The sequence below is a fragment of the Periplaneta americana genome, chromosome 1 (assembly GCF_040183065.1).
Source record: "Periplaneta americana isolate PAMFEO1 chromosome 1, P.americana_PAMFEO1_priV1, whole genome shotgun sequence".
Taxonomy (NCBI): Eukaryota; Metazoa; Arthropoda; class Insecta; order Blattodea; family Blattidae; genus Periplaneta; species Periplaneta americana.
In genome coordinates this window covers 4,594,447-4,615,864 of record NC_091117.1, presented here as the reverse complement: position 1 = coordinate 4,615,864, position 21,418 = coordinate 4,594,447, and the positions used below count along the sequence as shown (strand labels likewise).

At 36.6% G+C, this 21,418-nt stretch overlaps 1 protein-coding gene across 4 annotated transcripts in view; it reads left to right on the top strand.

The window, feature by feature from the left end:
* The window catches only part of puf (ubiquitinyl hydrolase 1 puf), a 153,518-nt gene that overhangs the window by 103,409 nt on the left and 28,691 nt on the right, over nucleotides 1-21,418 (top strand). For all 4 annotated transcript variants that reach the window (XM_069827170.1, XM_069827163.1, XM_069827112.1 and 1 more), the window contains 11 exons: nucleotides 1,302-1,639; nucleotides 3,196-3,322; nucleotides 5,935-6,122; nucleotides 8,129-8,252; nucleotides 9,078-9,239; nucleotides 9,323-9,505; nucleotides 11,174-11,320; nucleotides 12,124-12,376; nucleotides 14,112-14,377; nucleotides 17,057-17,247; nucleotides 20,742-20,919. In XM_069827170.1, the coding sequence (XP_069683271.1) occupies nucleotides 1,302-1,639; nucleotides 3,196-3,322; nucleotides 5,935-6,122; nucleotides 8,129-8,252; nucleotides 9,078-9,239; nucleotides 9,323-9,505; nucleotides 11,174-11,320; nucleotides 12,124-12,376; nucleotides 14,112-14,377; nucleotides 17,057-17,247; nucleotides 20,742-20,919 (2,157 nt within the window). The remainder of the gene's footprint in view (nucleotides 1-1,301; nucleotides 1,640-3,195; nucleotides 3,323-5,934; nucleotides 6,123-8,128; nucleotides 8,253-9,077; nucleotides 9,240-9,322; nucleotides 9,506-11,173; nucleotides 11,321-12,123; nucleotides 12,377-14,111; nucleotides 14,378-17,056; nucleotides 17,248-20,741; nucleotides 20,920-21,418) is intronic.

Below are 21,418 nucleotides of genomic sequence, written 5' to 3'. Positions count from 1 at the left end.
TTATAGACGTAGTCATTTGTTTTCATTTCATTACACCACCTTAGATGGCATTGTATTTTAATTTTAAAACTCATTTATCTCATTAAATATCAGTCCTATCAAAATTTTTCAAGGAATAAAATTTATCGGAAATCATTTTTAAAGAAACATTTGTTATGTAACATATTTCACAAAAATCAATAATAAGCGAAATACTTCGATTTATTTAATTCAAGCCCCCTTATAATCCCCCCTTTTAAATAACGTATTTTGAATGTCATATAGCCTAAAATCTAAGTTACAGTGAACTTAATTTATATTCCAATTTTCATATAAATCCGTTCAGCCATTATCGCGTGAAAAGGTAACAAACATCCAGACTAAAATTTCAAAAAAGCGATTTTCGGTTTCAGGGTGGTTAATTATATATGTAAGGACCAATTATTTTTGGAAAATCGAAAATTACCAGGAAAATTTCGGCTACAGATTTATTATTAGTATAGATGTTAATATTCAGTTGTGAGTGACAGCGATGTCCCCGCATCCAGTGACACCCTGATTCTTTGTGACCTCAGCACTGAATCTCCTCAAACACTGGTATATAAAATATTGGTCTGCAAGAGAATGATTTTGTTTACTGAAGCCATGGAAACAAAATTGTTCTAGTGCCCACAGTTCTCATACTTTAACATACATGTGTTTGTAGATGTAGATTCATTTTCCGGGCTGAGAGGCCGTGGTCTATTAGTTGGTTTTATACCAGACGTTTCGTCTGCAACTGCGGCAGACATCTTCAGTGGAGTGGTATCCGAGTTCGCAAGACTCTTCTCGGCGTACCTGAGGCAACTGATCCTGTGTCTGGTTGTGCGGGCGTATTTATAGTGCGGCTCGCGGGCCGAGGCCTGTTGTCGCTGCGGTCTGTTGGTACCCGGTCCTAAACAGAACAGATAAGAAGCCACTACAACAAAAGGACGGAACCCAGAACGGGAGCAGCAAACAAAGCGGCGCGGACCGCAGCGACAACAGGCCTCGGCCCGCGAGCCGCACTATAAATACGCCCGCACAACCAGACACAGGATCAGTTGCCTCAGGTACGCCGAGAAGAGTCTTGCGACCTCGGATACCACTCCACTGAAGATGTCTGCCGCAGTTGCAGACGAAACGTCTGGTATAAAACCAACTAATAGACCACGGCCTCTCAGCCCGGAAAATGAATCTACATCTATAGACTCCGGCCGTGAAAGCCTACACTGCAAGATACATGTGTTTCCTTATGAAGGTTTTATTTCCCATAATTCTTTTCCTTCTTCTCTCATTTTTAGAGTAAAACTTATGACTCGGTGACAGATAAGTTCATGGACTTCAGCTTCGAGAAGACGAACAGTGCCTACATGCTGTTCTATGAGTGGTGCAGCCGCGACGGAGAGCAGAGAGGCGCCAAAGAGGAGGCCAACGATATCGAATCTAGTTCCCCTGCCCCACTAACCTCCCTAGAACCGAAGTCTAGCTCGGATTCAAGTCAGGCCTTGGGTCCTGTGCAACAGCCTCAGCAGCAGCATTATCCAACCTTCGAGTTGAGCAAAGAGCTGGAAGACTGGATCTGGCAGGACAACATGCACTTCCTGAAAGACAAAAACATCTTCGAGCATACTTACTTCAAGTGAGTGTTCTCTGATTTTGATCTCTAAAGTAGTCAGTCACATTTGTTTACAGAAGTTTAGTACAGTGTGTGTCCAAAGTTTAAGGACACCAGTCTGACTCATACTTTTGACTCCTATCCTTAAACTTTTGTGTAATAACACGATTTTCAATGTTTTTTTGTGCTTTCCTTAGACATTGAGCTATGAATTAAAAAAAATACAGCATAATTGATTGCCTGTATTGTATTGTATTTATTAACATTCCATGGTATTCATACATTGCTTACAGCTAGAATATGGAACAAGTCAAAAAACTTAATACTATTATAAAGTCTTAATTTATAGTCACAGTCTAGATGAAATATATACAGACGAGATTTACAATATAGTCTACTAGTACAACACAAAGTTTTAGTATCAATTTCATGAAGTGTTATTGAATGTCATGAATTCACCTACAGAATAGAAGCCGTGAGAAATGAGGTACTTCTTTAATTTGGCCCTAAATAATTTTATATTTTGAGTTTCATTTTTTATATCGATAGGGAGGCTATTAAAAATTTTTACTGCCATATACGCACTCCTTTTTGATAGACTTGCCGATGGAGTATGAAAGTAATTTTTTTTACGTGTATTTATGCTATGAACTGTTGAATTAGTTACAAAGTTTTCACGATTACATACGAGGAAGATTATTAATGAAAAGATATACTGACAAGCCATGGCCATTATTTGTAGTTTTTTTAAAATAGTCCTACACGATTCCCTAGATTTGGCACCTACTATTACCCTAATTACCGGTACTGTTTTTTGTAATAGGAATGTACTGTTACTATCTGTGGAATTTCCCCAGAATATTATTCCAAAACTCATTACTGAGTGGAAGTATGCAAAGTATATTGTTTTTAAGGTATTGATATTTACTATCTTTTGCATAACAAGCTGAATTTAGTTTGAGGGTAATTTCTTTAATATGATTTTTCCAGTTTAACACATTATCGATTTTTAAGCCAAGAAATTTTGTTGTTGTTTCTAATAGGGATCTATTGTTTATTATTGAGCTAGAAATTTGCGAGGTTGAATTTGGACAGGATTTAAATTGAATTATGTTAGTTTTGTTACAATTTAATACCAATTTATTGCCTGAGAACCAGTCACATATTTTGAAGAGAATTTCCTCTGTTGAAGATTGGAGTTATTGGCTGTAATTACTATACTTGTGTCATCTGCAAATAATATGGGATGACCTACATCTTTTATTAGGGGGGCAAGATCATTTATAAACACTAGAAAAAGTAGGGGACCTAATATTGATCCTTGAGGAATTCCATTATTAATAGTTCCCCATGTCGATGCAGATGTCATAGGCATTATGACGTGATAAATGTTAAACAGAGCAGGAAATATCGTATAATATAGCCTTACATTAAAGGAATATGTGCACGATTCTTTCTGAAGTTTTACGAACATGAACAAACCTCACTACTGACATCAACATAGCATTTGACATTTAGAGAGCGATGAGTGTGCGAAAACTCTCTATTGTTACTGAAAATGTATTTTACTTACATTGCAGCTTCATGTGGCAAGTGTGTGGGTACATTCCACAAACGTTGCTCAGCCAGGGTCAAGACTTCACAGAGATTTCTGCGCAGCTGTCCACGTCTTTCTTCATAGAGACCTTTATCCACGCCAAAGAAAAGGTAAGACATATTTGTATTCATTCTGGTGATTAGTCTTTTGTACCATCATCATCCAAAACTGTTGTAATTGTTGTGCTCCTCTTCAAAAGTGATCTATTCTGTGTACCAAATGCAGTTGAACTTGGTTATAGTGACCACAGTTAGTGCAGTACCTTATCTGCACGAGTCATTATTAGAACCCTAAGATTTTCATGATTTAGCATGTTTTTTATAAGGTCAGTAAGTTGCTAAAGTATACAGAAATCCGTTTTATAAAAAAAACTTAATTAAATGAAGGTATTTTGTTTCAGCATATTTGTACATATCTGTGGCCGGAAGGAAAAAGGTCTTAAGTAAAAATTTTATACTTTTCAGGAAAACAGTAGAAAGATTGAAATTGGTGTCAATTATAGAGTTTTTTTAATCATGAGATTTTTCCTGGATATTATTTGTTTATATTTCTTCTAAAATAGGATATGTTGTTCATTTAACAATTTTCTTGATTATTTCCAAAAATAGCCGCACTTAAGCCCTTTTAAGACTGGAACCCAAACTGAGTAGAAGGAACTATTAAACATAAGACCTTTTTCATGTCAAAATAAATGAGAAATGCAAATTATTAGGAATGCAAAATGGGTCTTAAGCAATTATAGGACTGTTTACCCTGGTGCTTAAAGTTTTGAAAGGGAAGGGCATCAGTATGTGATAAAATGGCTAAAATACAAGTTAGACCTTCTTAATAGGAAAGCATGGAAAGAAAACATGTGATGGTTTGTAAGGAATAAAGTATTAAATATTCTTAAGTCCTTTATTCTGTGTGTGCTTGATTCAAAAAGTACTTAGGACATTTGGTAACGCTGTATAAATCCAGTCAGGAGTCTTATTTGACTTTAGCCGTTTGACCAGATTGTAGAGAATTGTTTCTGTTTTCAGAATATAAAAAAATCTCTTTTTCACAAAAAATTCCTCCCGGCCACAGATATTTGACCATTTTTATCCAGATACAGCATATTTTAATGATCTATTGGTAGAGGTTTTTGTTGACATGCAATAAAAACAAAAGTCTCTTTTCATACATTTCTTTGCAATATCCTTGTGTATTTCGGGCATTAGAACTGTTTGGATGTAAATTCAATTCGCAAAATAAAGACAATTTTTTTAAATAACGCAAAATATTGGAGTTTTTGCGAAATATTGACACATTTATAATTATACAACACTTAAATCGCGAATTTTAATACTCAATCATTTTTCACGCGAATTTTAGGTCCATCTCTTTCAGTAATATGGTGACGCATGCTTACATGGTGTGATGTGGTCAGATGTTGTCACGTGCTCATGCTTTGTCAAGCAACAGATCAAGCTGTGACTCCACACATGCAGATGCGTGCTAACCGAAAAACGGATAAAATCTAATGTAAAATGACGTCCATTGCATAGATAATACATATGGGCTATCCCATATGAAATCGATCAGTAAAAAACCTCGCATTTTTTTATACTCTAATTTTTTCCCTACTTATACAAGGTGCTGAGGAGAGTGCATTTTCAAAAATATACTATCGAAAGTCAAACGGTTTTTGTACTGTTGAGCGACAAATTTAGCATATTTTATAAAAACAAGCCTCTTTCAGCGCTCAGAACTCTGGAACCATTTACTGCAGAACATTGAACGAGAGCTCATTTTGAAGCTAACATTTGGTAGGTTATGATAAGAAGTAATCCTTATTTTATTGTACACAGAGAGACATTTTACTTGTTTTAAGCTTTTTGGTCATTTGTAAAAATGTAAAAAAATATTGAGAAAAAATCTTGCATTATTAAGAGGGATTCGGCATTGTTTGCTTAGTGGTACGGCAATAAGTTTCGAGGGTATTAAATAGATTATTTCCACATGCCTAGACTTGAATGGTGCAGTACCGCTCGCACTGGCCGAGAGCTGAAGATAAGCAAGCATTGGGCGTCATTTTTCTCCTGTGTTTATGAAAACCTGTGATAAAGCTAGCTCAGCCATGACTGCTAGACGACATATGACGTGTTTGTCTCCTGGCCTTGCTTGTCTCGGCTAGCTCCCGCCTCACAGTCAGCTGGTTACTTCACGGGTGTACTATTTATTTTCTTTATTTGATATTTTCAATACTTTCTTATCAACGGTACACCAGTAAAAAATATGTGTTTATTTGTACTTTCAATGTGGAATCTAACTATATATTTTTTAAATATTTTTTCCTAGCCAAAGGCGTCTTAATGAGGAAAAATCTAAATTTCTCCATTTCCATAAAAAGTAAGAAAAACTGTTTATATGTCAATATAAACTTTAATTTCTCAGCATCTAAATAAACCATGATTTTGATGATTGGGTGAAAGGGTTTCGGAGCTACAACAGTTTAAATTTGCTAATTTTTAATTTAAACACTATGAAGTTCTGATGCCTCAAACTTTGCACAAAGCATTGTATCACAGTTCTCTACGTACAAAAAAAGTTTCATTGTATTTAGAAATTGTAAGGTCAAGTTTCTCTATATTTCGGTCGATTTGAGATGGAATAGCTCATATAGTCATACTGTCCTTGATATCAGGCAACTGATAGTGAAGTAAGAGGTAGAAATAAGTTGGTGTGGTTTGTTTTGCAGCCTACAATGGTGCAATGGGTGGAGCTGTTGACAAAGCAGTTCAATGCTTCTCAGGCAGCTTGTGAATGGTTCCTAGATCATATGGCTCACAATGATTGGTGGCCAGTGCAAATTCTAATCAAGTGCCCAAACCAGATGGTTCGCCAGATGTTCCAAAGGCTGTGTATCCACGTTATTCAGAGGTTAAGGTACGCAACCATGCAACTGTGACTTACTGCTAAAATGTGTCCAGCAAAGGAATAAAGTGATGTAAAAACATGCACGTGGTCTTGAGATCTCTGATTAGCTCTCATAAGATTGTCCTAGTGAAATGTTTCCATTTTATTTTTATTATATGTTTTTAATCCAGAAAGGGTTGCTACATATAGTGTCATTCGGGTGATCACATATCCGACATTTTTCTAAGTCTAGCGTAGCATTGGATTTTTCCTGTTATGACTTTTGAAAGAGATGAAATAGCGAGATGAAGTAACAACGCGTGCTTTGTTAAGACTTAAGGCTGGTTCACAATAAACCGGAAACGAGAATCGGAACGAAAACGAAAACGGTAAAATTGTTAAAATGTGTACATTTAAATGTGAGCATTCACAATTAACGGAAAGCTTGCCAGAGCCCGGGATCGGGAACAGAGAGTTGGCCAAGTTTCTACTTTGGCGTTCACGTTTCCGATCACAGCCCACTAGATTCATTGTATTGCCATCTAAAAGCTATTTTGTCGTCGTATATTTTGTAGCAAGAAGGCCGTGACATAACCTATGCATTATTTTGTTCTGTGCTGTGCATCATGGAGCAAGTTTTATTTGATGAGATTCTAATATTGAGTGTTGAGGAAAATCCTCACGTTTACGATAAGCGGCGCGCCTCGTATAAAGATGAGAAAATGAAGGAGAGTACGTGGCTTTCAATAGCTGCATCTTTGAACACCGATAGGAAGCAAATCATATTTTATTACTGTATTGGTTGTATTACACACTACGTATTCATGCTTCAATTCAATAACTACTGTTGTGTTCATTTTTGTTCTATTACAAATGTTTCTTCTCTAATTATTTTACGTTATGGTAGACTTAAAATAGGTTGTGATAATAAAGATGCATGGGCATATTTATAGTACCGTACCTAATGAAATGTTTCAGTTGAAATTTCGAAGTTGGTTAACCTGTGTTTATGTTGGCTGCCTTGTACTCATGAGAGAACGCCATTGGTCAATTATACACAATTACATCAGAATGCGTAATATCGACTTTACATATCGATATGCATAGTCGTCTACGTTCTCGGTTTATTGTGAATCAAACATTTTCATATTCCCGTCCTCTGCTTCTCGTTTTCATTCTGGTTCTCGTTCCCGGGTTATTGTGAACAGCCTTTAGGGCTTTCTTTTGATATATCACAATATATAATTTATTTGAAAATAATGTCCATACCTGCTTTGTTTTTGTTTTCTTTTTATATACAAGGTGAACCATAAATAATATCATTCATCTCAGAGGTTATTCTTTGAGATAGCTCAAACCAAGAAGTTTAATACAGTTTTGCTCGTTTTTGCTTCCTTTTCGACATAATAATTATTTTATATCAAACGTTTCACAGTGTGTTTTCGGACAGCCATTGACTGAATATGCTCAGTCAGTTTAAGAGAGCAGTGTATTATGATAATAAATGCTTGAAAGAATTTTCGTTTTGTCCTTTAGATGTGTAGAAACATGACCCGAACAAATGTAACATTTTAAAATTCCTTCTCAGAACAAAAACTTACATTTGTTCGGATCAAATTTCTGCACATTTACAGGACAAAACTAAAATTCTTTCAATCATTTATTATCATAATATCCTGCTTTCTTAAATTTACTGAGCATATTGGGAATTAAATCAATGACTTTCACAAAACATGCTATGAAATGTTTGATATAAAACAATTTTTATCTCGAAAAGGAAGCAAAAATGGACATTACTTACGGTTCACCCTGTATATATGCAAAGAAATTAATTACGTGGTTGTAACGAAATGGTACCCCTTGTTTAGGGCAGCTATCCCTTTCTAGATTCTCTGTCTCTGGTGTCGTGAATATTTAACGAAGGCAGAGTGATGCATTCTGGTTTGTGGTTTACATCACTGTATTGTACTGCTGGACAGACATAGGTCCCTGAATATCTGTGATGAGTGGTGATATTTTGCACGTTCTGATTGCAGGCAGAACCATGCACCACTGTACTTGAAGACGGATTCTGATGATGAAGGCTCAGAGGAATCAGATCCTGGCAAGATAGGAACACATTCCTGTGTCACAATGTTCGTCAGAATGTTACTTTCATTGGTAAGGTGTGATGTGGCATTTCAGTCGTAGAATTAATGATTTTGTGATTTGTTTTCTTAGTTACTGGAGTTGCAATACAGAAACATCAGTTGATTTGCATTTACTGCCAATGGATTGTTACTTAAATATCCAGAGACATGTAATAGGAAGGTAGATTTATTGTTGGCATTTTGCCACCACGGTGGTATAATGACTAGAGCATTGGAGTTATAATTCTGTGAACCTGGGTTCGATCCCTGTTGTATCCCTAATTTATAACTTGGATTGGAACATTTCGAAGGTTAGCTGCAAAAGGTTGGATAAAAAGTAATGGCAGCAGTTCGATATTTCTGACATGGCTTTATTCACAGGGGTGTCTACACCTATGGAGTAATGGTTAGTGCATCTGGCCACAAAACCCGGGTTCGATTCCCGGTCGGGGAAAGTTACCTAGTTGAGTTTTTTTCCGATGTTTTCCCTCAACCCAATATGAGCAAATGCTGGGTAACTTTCTGTGTTGGACCCCGGATCATTTCACCGGCATTATCACCATCTCATTCAGATGCTAAATAACCTAAGATGTTGATAAAGAGTTGTAAAATAACCTACTAAAATTTAAAAAATTAAATTCACAAGGGTACGACATTTACGTTTGGTGGTGTGTGACAGGTTTATTGATTTGGTATGACAGTTACCAAATACACTGATTTTAGTATTGCAATGAAGTAGATTATAACGAAGATCTTTACAGTTGAAATTATTTCAAATGCAAGTGAAATTTCAACTGAATGATTACAGTTTTAAAGTCCAGCAGTGACAGTATGTGAATTGTCTTGCTGTTTGCAGATGGAGCATGGTGCTAAAGCACATTTGAAGCACCTCACAGAGTACTTTGCCTTTCTTAACGAGTTCAGTAAAATGGGAGAAGAAGAAAGCCAGTTCCTTATTTCTGTGCACGCGATTTCTTCTATGGTGAACTTCTATCTGGGTCAAAAAGCTCAGGATTATGTGAGTAACCTATTGCCATTATGACTCTGATGATGAGTATTTTGCACTGCTGTATCTATCATATGAACGAAATATAATTTCAGGTGGAGGTTGTGAGTGAAGAAGACGAAGAGGAAGATGTAATCCCACTGCCCACTGACAAGAGCAAGCCAGCATCTCTTGACAAAATGATAACGCTAGTTGCTTCCTTGGTGGAGAGGTCACGGGGACCTGACCACCTGCTGCAGTTATCAACTCAGGACTTCAATGCAATTGCAGGAGGAAAGGTAATAACCTCTCTGAAAGACCACTCCTCTTAGAGACCACATTTTCTTAGAAACAATGTAAAAAGAAACATAATACAAATGTATTTTTTAACTCCATTTAAGGACCACCCCTCTCCCCGACCGTCAACCCAGCCTTTGAATACCCGTTTTCTTAATTCTACACCTTTTAACCTTTTAAATCCTAAATGGACAAATTTGTACATGGTCTCAAATGACTCAAACAGAGAATGATAAATTATGTATTACTTATAAAGTATGTGGGTATTCTTAAATTTTATGTAACGTTAGACTTAATAATTAACGTATGAAACAAATACATAATCTTATACGTTATGATACGAGTCAATTTTTAGGGAACGAGTGAAGCGAATTTTCTAATTTTGACGAATGCAATAACCATATAACATTATAAACGTGTTATGCAAATCTAGTCTTTCAGGTAAAGCTCCCTGTAAAGTAGATTTGAATAATTTCAAGGGAAAAATTGTTCCGGGGCCGGGTATCAATCCCGAGACCTCTGGTTGAACGTACCAATGCTCTGTCAACTGAGCTACCTGGGAACTCCACCCGACACTGTCTCAACTTTTCCCTTTATATCCACACAACTCGCGTTGTGAGATGGTGCCGGGTGGAGTTCCCGGGTAGCTCAGTTGGCAGAACACTGGTACGTTCAACCAGAGGTCTCGGGATCGATACCCGGCCCCGGAACAATTTTTCCCTTGAAATTATTCATTATAAACGTGTTTCATACATTATTTTTTTGTATGATAGCTTTATAAAACAATTAATAAAGAAATAACATCAGATTTGTATTGATGGGTAGTTTGATATCATGGTCTATGAAGAAAAATCCGAGTCTACTGCCACATACAGGTTCTTACATTCTTTAAAATAGTTTGGTCACCCCTCCATATTATCTTCTACACTACTACATTGTCCCAGCAATACAGGAATGTGACCTATAGTACCTGATGCCCTCTTTGTTGTTAATCTGTACCGTTATCTCTAGAATATTGGCTTCCTATGCAATCTCTTTAAGTCCAATGTTCACTCACAGCCAAGTTGTATGTGTTAGCAGGTCATTGTGATTGAGTTAGAAGATGGAGCAGGATAAAACCACACCATATCTTTTGACGTGTTTCTTATGTTCACAATTTCACAGTAATTTTATATGTTCCTTTCCTTATATAGCATTTTAAAGCATTTTAACTGGAAAGATAGAAAATGAACCTTTTACCACATTGATGACATTGAATTTCTACCACCAAACTTTCCACAATAAAATGTTCCATTCCAAAATGCTACAGAATACTAAATTGTAACATAAAAATGATGTGAAATGCAAAATTTGTTTTGTAAAGTGCGAAATTTTAAGTTACTAAAATCTATCATCTCTACGTATATGTTACAGGGAAGAAAATGTTTCAAACAACATTATTGGAATAACATAATACATTCGAGTAATATTTGTATGTTCTCTTGTAGAGTTGCTATTTGGAAAGTATCTCAGCATAATGATCATGTATTTGCTATTTTTTTACAGGTTGGCTCCATTAATTATAATTAAAATATACTAATCATATTATTTGTGGTTGGTGAGTATAGACAATATGATTGTATTAGTCAGGTCACTGTGAGAGCTACACACAGCTTCTCTTCTTGTTACAGGGATTCCCATTTCTCTTCCAACAAATCAAGGACTGCATCAATTTGCATCAGACGAGGAATCTGATATATGCTTTATGCCGCTGGAATGAACGACTGGCTATTCACATTGTTGGCATGATATTTCAAGCTATCACAAAACACACAGAAGTAAGAAGGTCATTAAATATATTCAATAGGAATTTTTAAAATTTAATTTTTCACAAATTTTTGTGTCTACTGTATTTTAAATATATCATTGATTGTGAATATTTTTACGCTAATATCAACCTGTCTAATGTGAGGTTAAAACTTTTTATAGAAGATGGGTTGCTGTCTTGTATGGTGCATAATGATGAAAATCTTCCCTTATTAAGCTTTTTTTTTTAATTGTTCTAAGTTTTATAATTTTACTGATGTAGTTATAAATTTTCTTGAAAATGTTCCCTTTAGTAAGCATTTTTTTTTTCAGCTCATTGATTTTGCTAAGTTTTATAATTGTACAGATAGAATTATCACTTACTCTTATTTTAATTGCTAGATGAACTAATTGCTGTTCAAATAGCCTTCATTTACAGAATATATATATATATATATTTTGTATTATACTGTAAACTCAAAAATTAGAATTGTATGGATAGTACTTATCGAGGAAAACTATGTTAACATTAGGGAAAAATTATTTCTTTCTGAGAAAAGTATTCAGTTGGAACTTACATGGTATTAGAATTTTTGTTGTACTTTATGCAAGGAATAAACTGTTAAAATCTGCACAGTTACATTACTTTCACCCTGTATTATTGGGGTTTGAGGTCTTACTAGCCAGGCATAGAAACTGTCCCAGTGAACACCACATTCTCTCTATTACACTTGGCAGAATCCTTAACGTTTAAAGCTTAGAAATCTGATGTGATGTATGATCATGAACTTGTAACACGTGGATTGTTGTACATCCAAGTTTTGTGTGTCCTCAGATCTGTCAGCCGTTCTTCAAACTGCTCACCCTGATCACGGAGCCTGCCAGTGGGCCATCTGGTCTGCCTTGTTTCACGCAGCTGGTTCTGCAGAGGATATGGGAAGTGGCCGAGTTCTGTCCTCAGAGTGCGCTGGACTGGCTGGCCGTGCAGGTGCCCCGCAACAAACTAGCACACACCTGGGTGCTGCAGAGTATGGAGACGTGGGTGGAGCACTTCTTGCTGGGACACAACAACCAGCGCGTGCGGTCAGGTGAGGTCCTGCGTAAACTGCACTGGGCTTAGCATAATACGGAACATTTCATTCAAATATAAGGATGGCATTGCTAAAGAGTGTCATGTTACTCTGTCACATCTCTCCTTGTTATCTAGTACCTTCTAGAATTCTAGATTACGTCCATTTCCTGCTTTTCCATTCGAAATTTCTCTAGGTTCCTTCAGCAAAACTGACAGTGAGACAAGTGACCAACTGCCTTGGAGCTCACAGATTCTTTTTCACAGCCCAAAATTCCCTTGCAAGGTCGCGTGCTCACATCTTTAAATTGTTTTTTTCCTTCCTGTATCCTCATTTGAATCACTTTGATTCATTTCTTACTATAGCCCATTTGTTATCTCGTGGAATCCACTTGTAGCTAGCTAGCTCACTTAACCCCCACCAGAAGGTTGTTAGACCTACGGCACACGCATCCATTTGGTTTTACGAAATAATGAATGAACTGTACAGTAGAGTCCCTCATATCCAGCAACTATGGGACAAAGCCAGAGCCAGATAACCAATTTTGCTGGTTAATTGGAAAATAAATTTATAGGTTATTTAAATACATAGTGATGCACTCCTGCAGGGGTACTGCCATCATGCGATTGTTATTTCAAAATTCTTAACCTACCTATAGATCGATAACTAGTTATCTCAGAAGCTTTAGGGATTAAGGCCATGAATTATAATTGAATGGCTGCCTAGAATAATGTTGTGTCAGTTTTTACAGTTTGTCAGGAAATTGAAAATATGTTTATTCCATACTAACATTGTTAAATATTACAAAATATGACAGTGTAAGGTCTGTATTAATACTTCAGTAAGTATTCACACCATTTATGTATATGTACTGTCTTCATCTTCAAAATAACACAACTTTTTGACATTTACAGTAGAAAAACGTATGTCAATCCAGAAGAACAACGTTGTAAAGCAATGAAACTTAAATATTGTCCATATTTCCTGGTAGATTCTTTATGGTTGTTACATTGAGTACATTAATAATAATAATAATAATAATAATAATAATAATAGTAATATTAATATAGAAAAATTTATATCATAAGTACTTGAAACAAATTACACAACTTAGATCATATGTTTAGGCATACAATATCAACATTACACAGACAAAAACCATTTTTTTCTTTATTCTGTTATTAGGCCATGGTAGAATTCAGAGTAACCATGACCTTATTACCTTTAATTGTTCTCCTTTAGCACTCTATAGGCCTACATTGACTTACAACATTATTCTACTCAACAGTTCAGATCGTTTTACCGTTGGTTTAATGTCACATTTCTTCGAAGTATATTCTTTCCCCCGATCCTTTAGTGTCTTACGTACATTGTCCTTCCATTGCATGATATTAATCTTACGTTTTCTTTTTCTATTTACGTTTTTTATGAGACCATGTGACACGCTACAAGTATGATTGTCCGTCATTTTATTTGCGTTACAATGTTATTCAGCTCAGCAACACAATCAAAATACTACAGCTCTCGAAGTAGTGTGAATATCAGCAAGGTGATGACAGCACATGATGCAAGATGTGCGATACAACATTTTTCAGCCGAAAACTCAGTTTCGCCAAAAACGGACTTACAACGTTATTCTAGGCAGCCATTCAATTATTGTAATTTGTCATACAGGCAACATTTTACTCACGAAATAGCTATTTATGCACCCGAAGCAGGGAACTATATTTCCTTGATGACTCTTGGTTCGCAGCTGCTGCATATCTCCTGGTGTCACTCATCCCCAGCCCACACTTCCGGCAGGGCTACCGAACTGCCCGCACTCTAGCCAGTCCACACAAGGAGATGTTGATAGCCTCTGAAGCCCAGCTGGTCCTGCATCAAGTGTACACCGTGTTACTGCACCTGCTGAAGCCGGCACGGCATTACACCGACATCCAGACCCACGGCACTATGAAACTCACTGCCTACTTCGCTCTTCTAACGTACTGCATCATTTCGCGTACAGAGAAGCTCATGGTAAGTCTTCAGAAATCTCCTGCTAGGTGTATCTCGTGTGAACAAGGTGGGCAGTGACAGGCAAACAAGACATATTCATTATGGTATATGCTTTAGCTAAGTGGTATTGCTGTAACCAAATAAAGGGTGCGGCAAAACATCTTCCCTAATTTAAAGTTTCAATAAAGGACAGATGGATCAAAATAAGGAAACTGTATTAATATGAACTGTATCAAAACAGTGGGAAATTTAGGTTGACATGCGTTGCCGTAGCGATATCATATGACATGCGCAAAACAACAAGAATTAACTAGGACTTTGAATACACGGAATTGACATTCAATTAGTGCAAATTGTAATCTGTAACGAATTCCAACTATGCCGTGGACGGGTGAAGAACGTGCTTACGCTGCAGTATCATTTCTGGTAAGTGGTAATTCCGTTGTTGCTGCTCAGATGTTTCCCGGATGCTTAATTTCTTCACGTGGCGACGTTCCCTGGCCAGCACAATCACCATATCTTACACCATGCGATTTTTTTCTATGGGGGCAACTTAAGGCTGAGGTGTTCAAACATCGGCCGAGGACTTTGCCACACCTAAGAAATGCAATACAGGAAGAAATTGGTCTTATTCCTCAAGAAATGCTAGTTAGAGTGATGCAGAATTTCCGAAGTCGCATTCAACAATGCATTGATAGTGAAGGACAGCACTTCGGAGACACGTTATTCAAAAAATGAAAAATTTCCACTGTTAAGATACCATTTATATTAATAAAGTTTCCTTATTATGATCCATCTGTTTTTTTATTTAATCTTTAAATTAGGGAGGATGTTTTGCCGCACCCTGTATTTACAATTCTGGTAATGTCATTTTTTTTTACTGATCTTTTCTCTTACATACTTTCATAATCAAGCAAATTACGTTGAGTCACTTCAAAATGTATCTGAACTATTTCCTTTTTTCACTAGGACGCCCTGTGAAGAGAGGGAAGGAAAATTTGGTAGACCGAAACAGTTCTTTTTAGGGCTATTACCTGTTAGGAAGATGATGATAATTTCATTTTTATCATCACTTAGATGGTCGTATCTTTTTTGACCATTCAAGCACACATTAAAAAGACTTGGGACTTATTTAATTCCATAACTCTGCATTAAATCTGTATCACTATATTTAATATAGTGAAAATTATTTCCTAAAATTTAACAAATCCATTTTGCTTTTTGTCATGTTACTCAGTTGATATTGTTATTAGTAGTGGGTGGATGTTGATGATCTAAAACTCTACTTAAAATAGTCAATAAAATGCCCTTAAAATAATGGAAAAATGACATAAAATGAAAACAAAATGACATTTAAATATTATTCACCGTACTCGCACCACAACTTCTTAAAAATTATGCAAATCTCGGAGAGAGGAGGCAACTTCCTGGAATTTGACTAAGGTAAAGGAAAAGGGCGTGCAACAAAATGAAAGTTTTAAGGAAAAACTGTACATTTTAATGAGGGTTTACAATGTGTTTCAATCAGTGGTGGTCCATGTCAGTGCCTTCATTCTCCGTCCCCTCCTCCTTCCGCTCTTCACTTTTGTTACCATATCTTCCAGATTGGGATTGTAAATGACAAAACAAATTGTGGGTGCAGCGTGCATTCTTGCAATCTTTGTGTTAAAAATACTCTCTACTGTAGTACATCCCTTCCGAACCATATTGGGGACACAACATCCTATTGTCCAGGAAATGGTGAAAGTTTCGCTCCTTCCAAACTATAAAACTCAAACTTCACTGTTGTTCAGTAGGTAACTACTGGTAGTGCCAACTACTGATCTGTTTGCTTAGAAAAAGATTTAACAGGTCTGTATGTAAAGAAGGAAGTCAAATGCATTCAAAATTATCTAAAAGTTCTTCAGAAATATTAAAAATCACCAAAAAACGTCGAAAAAAAAATGTAAAAATGACCTATTAGTTCAAAAACGTCAAAAAATGCAATATAAGAAATCAATTTTTTTACATTAATATTGTCCACACCTGTGGAGTAATGGCTAGCACGTCTGGCTGCGAAACCAGGTGGCCTGGGTTCGATTCCCTGTCGGGGCAAGTTACCTGGTTGAGGTTTTTTCCGGGGTTTTCCCTCAACCCAATTTGAGCAAATGCTGGGTAACTTTCGGTGCTGGATCCCGGACTCATTTGACCGGCATTATCACCTTCGGCTCATTCAGACGCTAAATAACCTGAGATGTTGATACAGCGTCGTAAAATAACCTACTAAAAAAATTTACATTAATATTAACATAGACAGGATTTCTATATTAATAGCCATTGTCCTAATGTGAAAAATAAGATGATGACTTTTCATCAGCATGCGCCCCCTAGTTATGAGTATATTAGCTTTCTGTATTATTATTATTATTATTATTATTATTATTATTATTATTATTATTGCTGCTGCTACTGCTGCTACCACCTACTACTCACTACTACCACTATTAAATATTTATCATTACTGTGGATCATATTTATGCAGCATGGAAGTAGCACAACGTGTTAATGTATTGTGATGTCACAGAATACATTACTCCAACAGCATTTATCCAGTTTGGTCAGGGTGAAACATTTCTTGGAAAATAATCTTGCTGACATACACTGCCTGGTACGAGAGTGTGACAACGTTAAGTTCAAATATGTTATTATTTCTCATTGCAGTTCGGCCAGTATTTTTTAGACTTGTGGCAGCTTTTCCACCCAAAGTTGTCGGAACCTTCGATTCCCGTGCACCACAACAAGCAAGCATTGCTGCTGTTTTGGCACCACGTGTGCATCGACTGTCCCGAGAACGTGCAGCTCATACTGCAGAACGCCCACGTCACCAAAAATATAGCTTTCAACTACATTCTGTGAGTATACTATTGACTTAGGAGAAGCTCTGTAACAATATGTGAAAGAACCTGACATCTTGAAAAGAAAGTAAATTATTATTTTGATTTTTTAATTCATTCATTCATTCAAGTAAGCTGGCCTTCTATGCCCAAGGTTGCGGGTTCGATCCCGGGCTAGGTCGATGGCATGCAAGTGTGCTTAAATGCGACAGGCTCATGTCAGTAGATTTACTGGCATGTAAAAGAACTCCTGCAGGACAAAATTCCGGCACATCTGGTGACGCTGATATAACCTCTACAGTTGCGAGCATCGTTAAATAAAACATAACATTTTTCATTCATTTATTCAATCATGATGCATATTAGAGTTGGGTCGATTCGTGAAAGAATCGTTCATTCGAACGACTAATAATGAAGAATCGTAAGAATCGATTCGTGGTATCAACGAATCGTCGTTCAAACGAATCGTAACGAATCGTCATTCAAAAGAATATGAAGGAATCGGCATGGTATCGTAACCCACGATTCTATTCGTTGTTTGATGTAACCTGTCAACGGACATTTCCGAAGCGTGTGGAATGCTCCCGAGCGAGAGTGAAATCAAAATATGTACTGCATTTGTTAAGTATGGAAAATAATGAACACAAACCTGAAATTTGCATAGTTAAATAGAGATGTAATGCAAAAAATGTACTTCATAATAAGGTTCAGTTGATAAATTATAATTTAGAGACATTATCTTGGGTAATTTTGTAGACTAATGGAGTTCATACTGAATGGTTCCAGCCAATGAAAAAGAGACAATCCAATGTCTCGCCTCTTATGCCATCTATGCGAGAGATGTAGAACGTTTTTGTTCTACGCGTGGTTTGCAAAGGAAAGTGTCTTGCGACGATTCAAAAGAATAGTTGGAATCGCAGACTGGGAAGAATCGTGAACGAATCGTTAGAATCGATTCGTAATGTGTGATTGAATCGTTGGAATCGACTTCTGAAAAAGAATAGTGTTGCCCAACTCTAATGCATATGTATTTATTAGTTTATTCGTAACATTATTGGCATCAAATGAAAAATGAAATCAAATTGTTTATTTTGTTTTTATATTAGTCACTTAAATTTCTAATTAATTAATTCTTTTTTTTATTAATTTATTTAACCACTTATTTATCCATTTGTTTATATATTTTATCCATTTCTTCGTTTTACAGTAGGAATTGTGGATTTTGGCTAGTGAAAAAGGTTGCAGTAGCATAATTGATGGTGATCCTAAGCTTGCTGAGCGTAGGCTGCTCAGGTTTTCGAACAGTCTGGTGTTCTTTAATCAGTTATGCTTTGTAAAAAAAGTGTGAATTCAAGGAATTCTTCCCATATTATTGAACAGTTTGATAGTCTTGAATTATCAAATTTTTCTGTGATTTTACTGAATAGCATTTGTTACGTTTTGAACAGTGAAGGCAATTGTTGAAAAAAAATATCCCCACTGTAACTTCCATTCATATTATATTAAAAGTAGGTGCTCACTTACCAGAACAGATTCATTCGACACCTTCATATTTGTATTACAGTATTGCTCACTTGTCTGCATTTCCTAATTGATTAACAGTGTTGTTATTTACCGATATAGTGAGAACATTACTTCCTTGTAGTGGTCTGAACTAAACCTGGAAATACAGAGAGTAGCTCTGAGGAGAATGTATTTTTAATTGTGTTAGCTTTGAAAGAAGAAATAACAAAATAAGCTTCATATCATCATTTTCATTTATGCCTTCAATATTACCGCGATTGGAGGTCTTGCAATCGATATATTGTCATGACTAGCTGTATTTCATTCTTAGTCCGTACAGAAATGTAGATTTCTCTGAACAGAATCCTGTCATGCAGACAGAGGCGATAAGGCAAGTGGGCAATGCTAATTTAAAATAGTGCAAAGAATAAAAATCCGAACACGCTGAACAAATCTGTTCTGGTAAGTGAGCACCTACCTACACCATGTTTTTTTCTGGGTACAGGACATAGGGCTTTAAGTATAAAAACAATGAAGAAATAACTTAATGAGTGGGCCATGTTTAGAAATTAGCAGGCTTTGACAATTTATAAAACAAGAGAATACCATTTATGGTTACTAAGTCAAAATCTGATGTTATCTTGACATCTTGCGAGGTCGTAAATATGAATCATGGAAGACCCTTTCAGGACGGGGAAAAAGTGTTGAGATGTATAGCGAAGTAACAGCCTCCAGCAGTTGGATTGCAAACAAGATAGCACTTTCGACTAGTGAATGGATATCTAGCCTGAAAATGACAGCAAATTTAGCAGCTGTTCATTCTGTTCCCGGCAAATCTCTTGACGGTACCCGTTGCAGACATGGCTGCCCGGAGATTGAAACTTTAGCACACGTCTTGGGATTCTGTGAACAGGGATTTCTCTTGAGGAACTCTAGACATCATCTTGTAAGATCCAAAATTGCTGCCGCATTAAGAAATAAGGGCTGGATAGTAGAAGAAGAAATCTCCTGTCTAGCTGAAAATGGGTCAACGAGACGAGTAGATATTTTAGCGTACAATGCTGACACTAAACACGGCATCATTGTGGACCCCACGATACGTTTTGAAGTAGAATGTCATCACTCAGCCGAGGTCCACCTTGAGAAGAAGTCGATCTATGAGCCTACAGTCAACTATTTCAAGCTGAAATATGCCTCAATTCACGTTGAGGTATTCGGCTTGCTCATAGGTGCTTGAGGGACTATACCAGCTTTCTTCGAAGAATTTCGATGGCAGTTTGCTCTGCCAACATCTCTGAGGGATGACATTGTGATAATTGTGTTAAAAAAATCCTGCCAAATCCTAATTAATCACATGGCGCCACATTAATAGCAATTGTAATTTTTCACGCCCTTTTCTTTGTTTCGCCTCTTTAAAATTTAAATCTATGTTTACATATGTATAATTTTTTTTTTTTGGTCCACACTTGTGGAGTAATGGTCAGCGTGTCTGGCCCGGGTTCGAATCCCAGTCGGGACAAGTTACCTGGTTGAAGTTTTTTCCAGGGTTTTCCCTCAACCCAATACGAGCAAATGCTGGGTAATTTTCGGAGCTGGACCCCTGACTCATTTCACCAGCATTATCACCTTCATTTCATTCAGATGCTAAATAACCTAGATGTTGATACAGCGTCGTAAAATAACCCAATCAAAAAAAAAATAATATTTTTTTTTAGGATATACTGAGTCCGTAAGGACTACCCTCAATGGGGGGCAGTTTAATATTATTATTATTATTATTATTATTATTATTATTATTATTATTATTATTCTCTTGTTTTACAAATTGTCAAAGCCTGCTAATTCTTAAACATGATCCACTGATTAAGTTATTTCTTCATTGTTTTCTTATGGCAAAGTTAAATCTCTATGTCCTATACCTTGAAAAACACACGGTCCATTCAGTCACTAATGATTTCTAGAATGCTGAACTCTTGTGCTTGCTTACTGGGAACTGTTAATGTATTCAGAGCCGACCATGAGGACCAGGACGTGGTTCTGTTCAACCGAGGGATGCTGCCTGCCTACTACGGGTTGCTGCGGCTGTGCTGCCTACAGTCACGCACGTTTACGCGACAGCTAGCCAATCACCAGAACCTGCACTGGGCCTTCAAAAACATCACGCCTCATCCAACTCAGTACAGTGCTGTAAGTTGAACATAATCCATGTTGCTCATTAGATTTGAGGTTTGAATGCAATAATAATTCTTTATATAATTTAGTTTAAAGAATAAGAATGAATATGTTAGCACTATCACTAGTAGTAGAAAGTTGGCAAAGCTAACTTCAGAATAGCCCCTGGCATAGCTCGGTCAGCTGAGGTGCCTGCCGATCCAAAGTTGTGCTCGGATATGCGTTGAATTCCCGCTTGAGATAAAACATTAATGAATGTAGATATTTAAAAATGAGTCCAAGTTAAAAATTCTGGTTGATACTCCTTGAATTTATAACTTGTGTTGGGTAAGCCCGTGGTACGAGCAGTATAGGGGTTTTCTCTGGATACTCTAAACTTACCCAACCACCTATGGTGCTCTCTGAATAGTCTCTGACGAACTAAGTGGTCAATGTTTCTTGGCATGAGTGATATACGAGTCAGGTGAATAACAGCAAGTTATGGCCCTGCCTTTGCAAATAATAACAATAATAA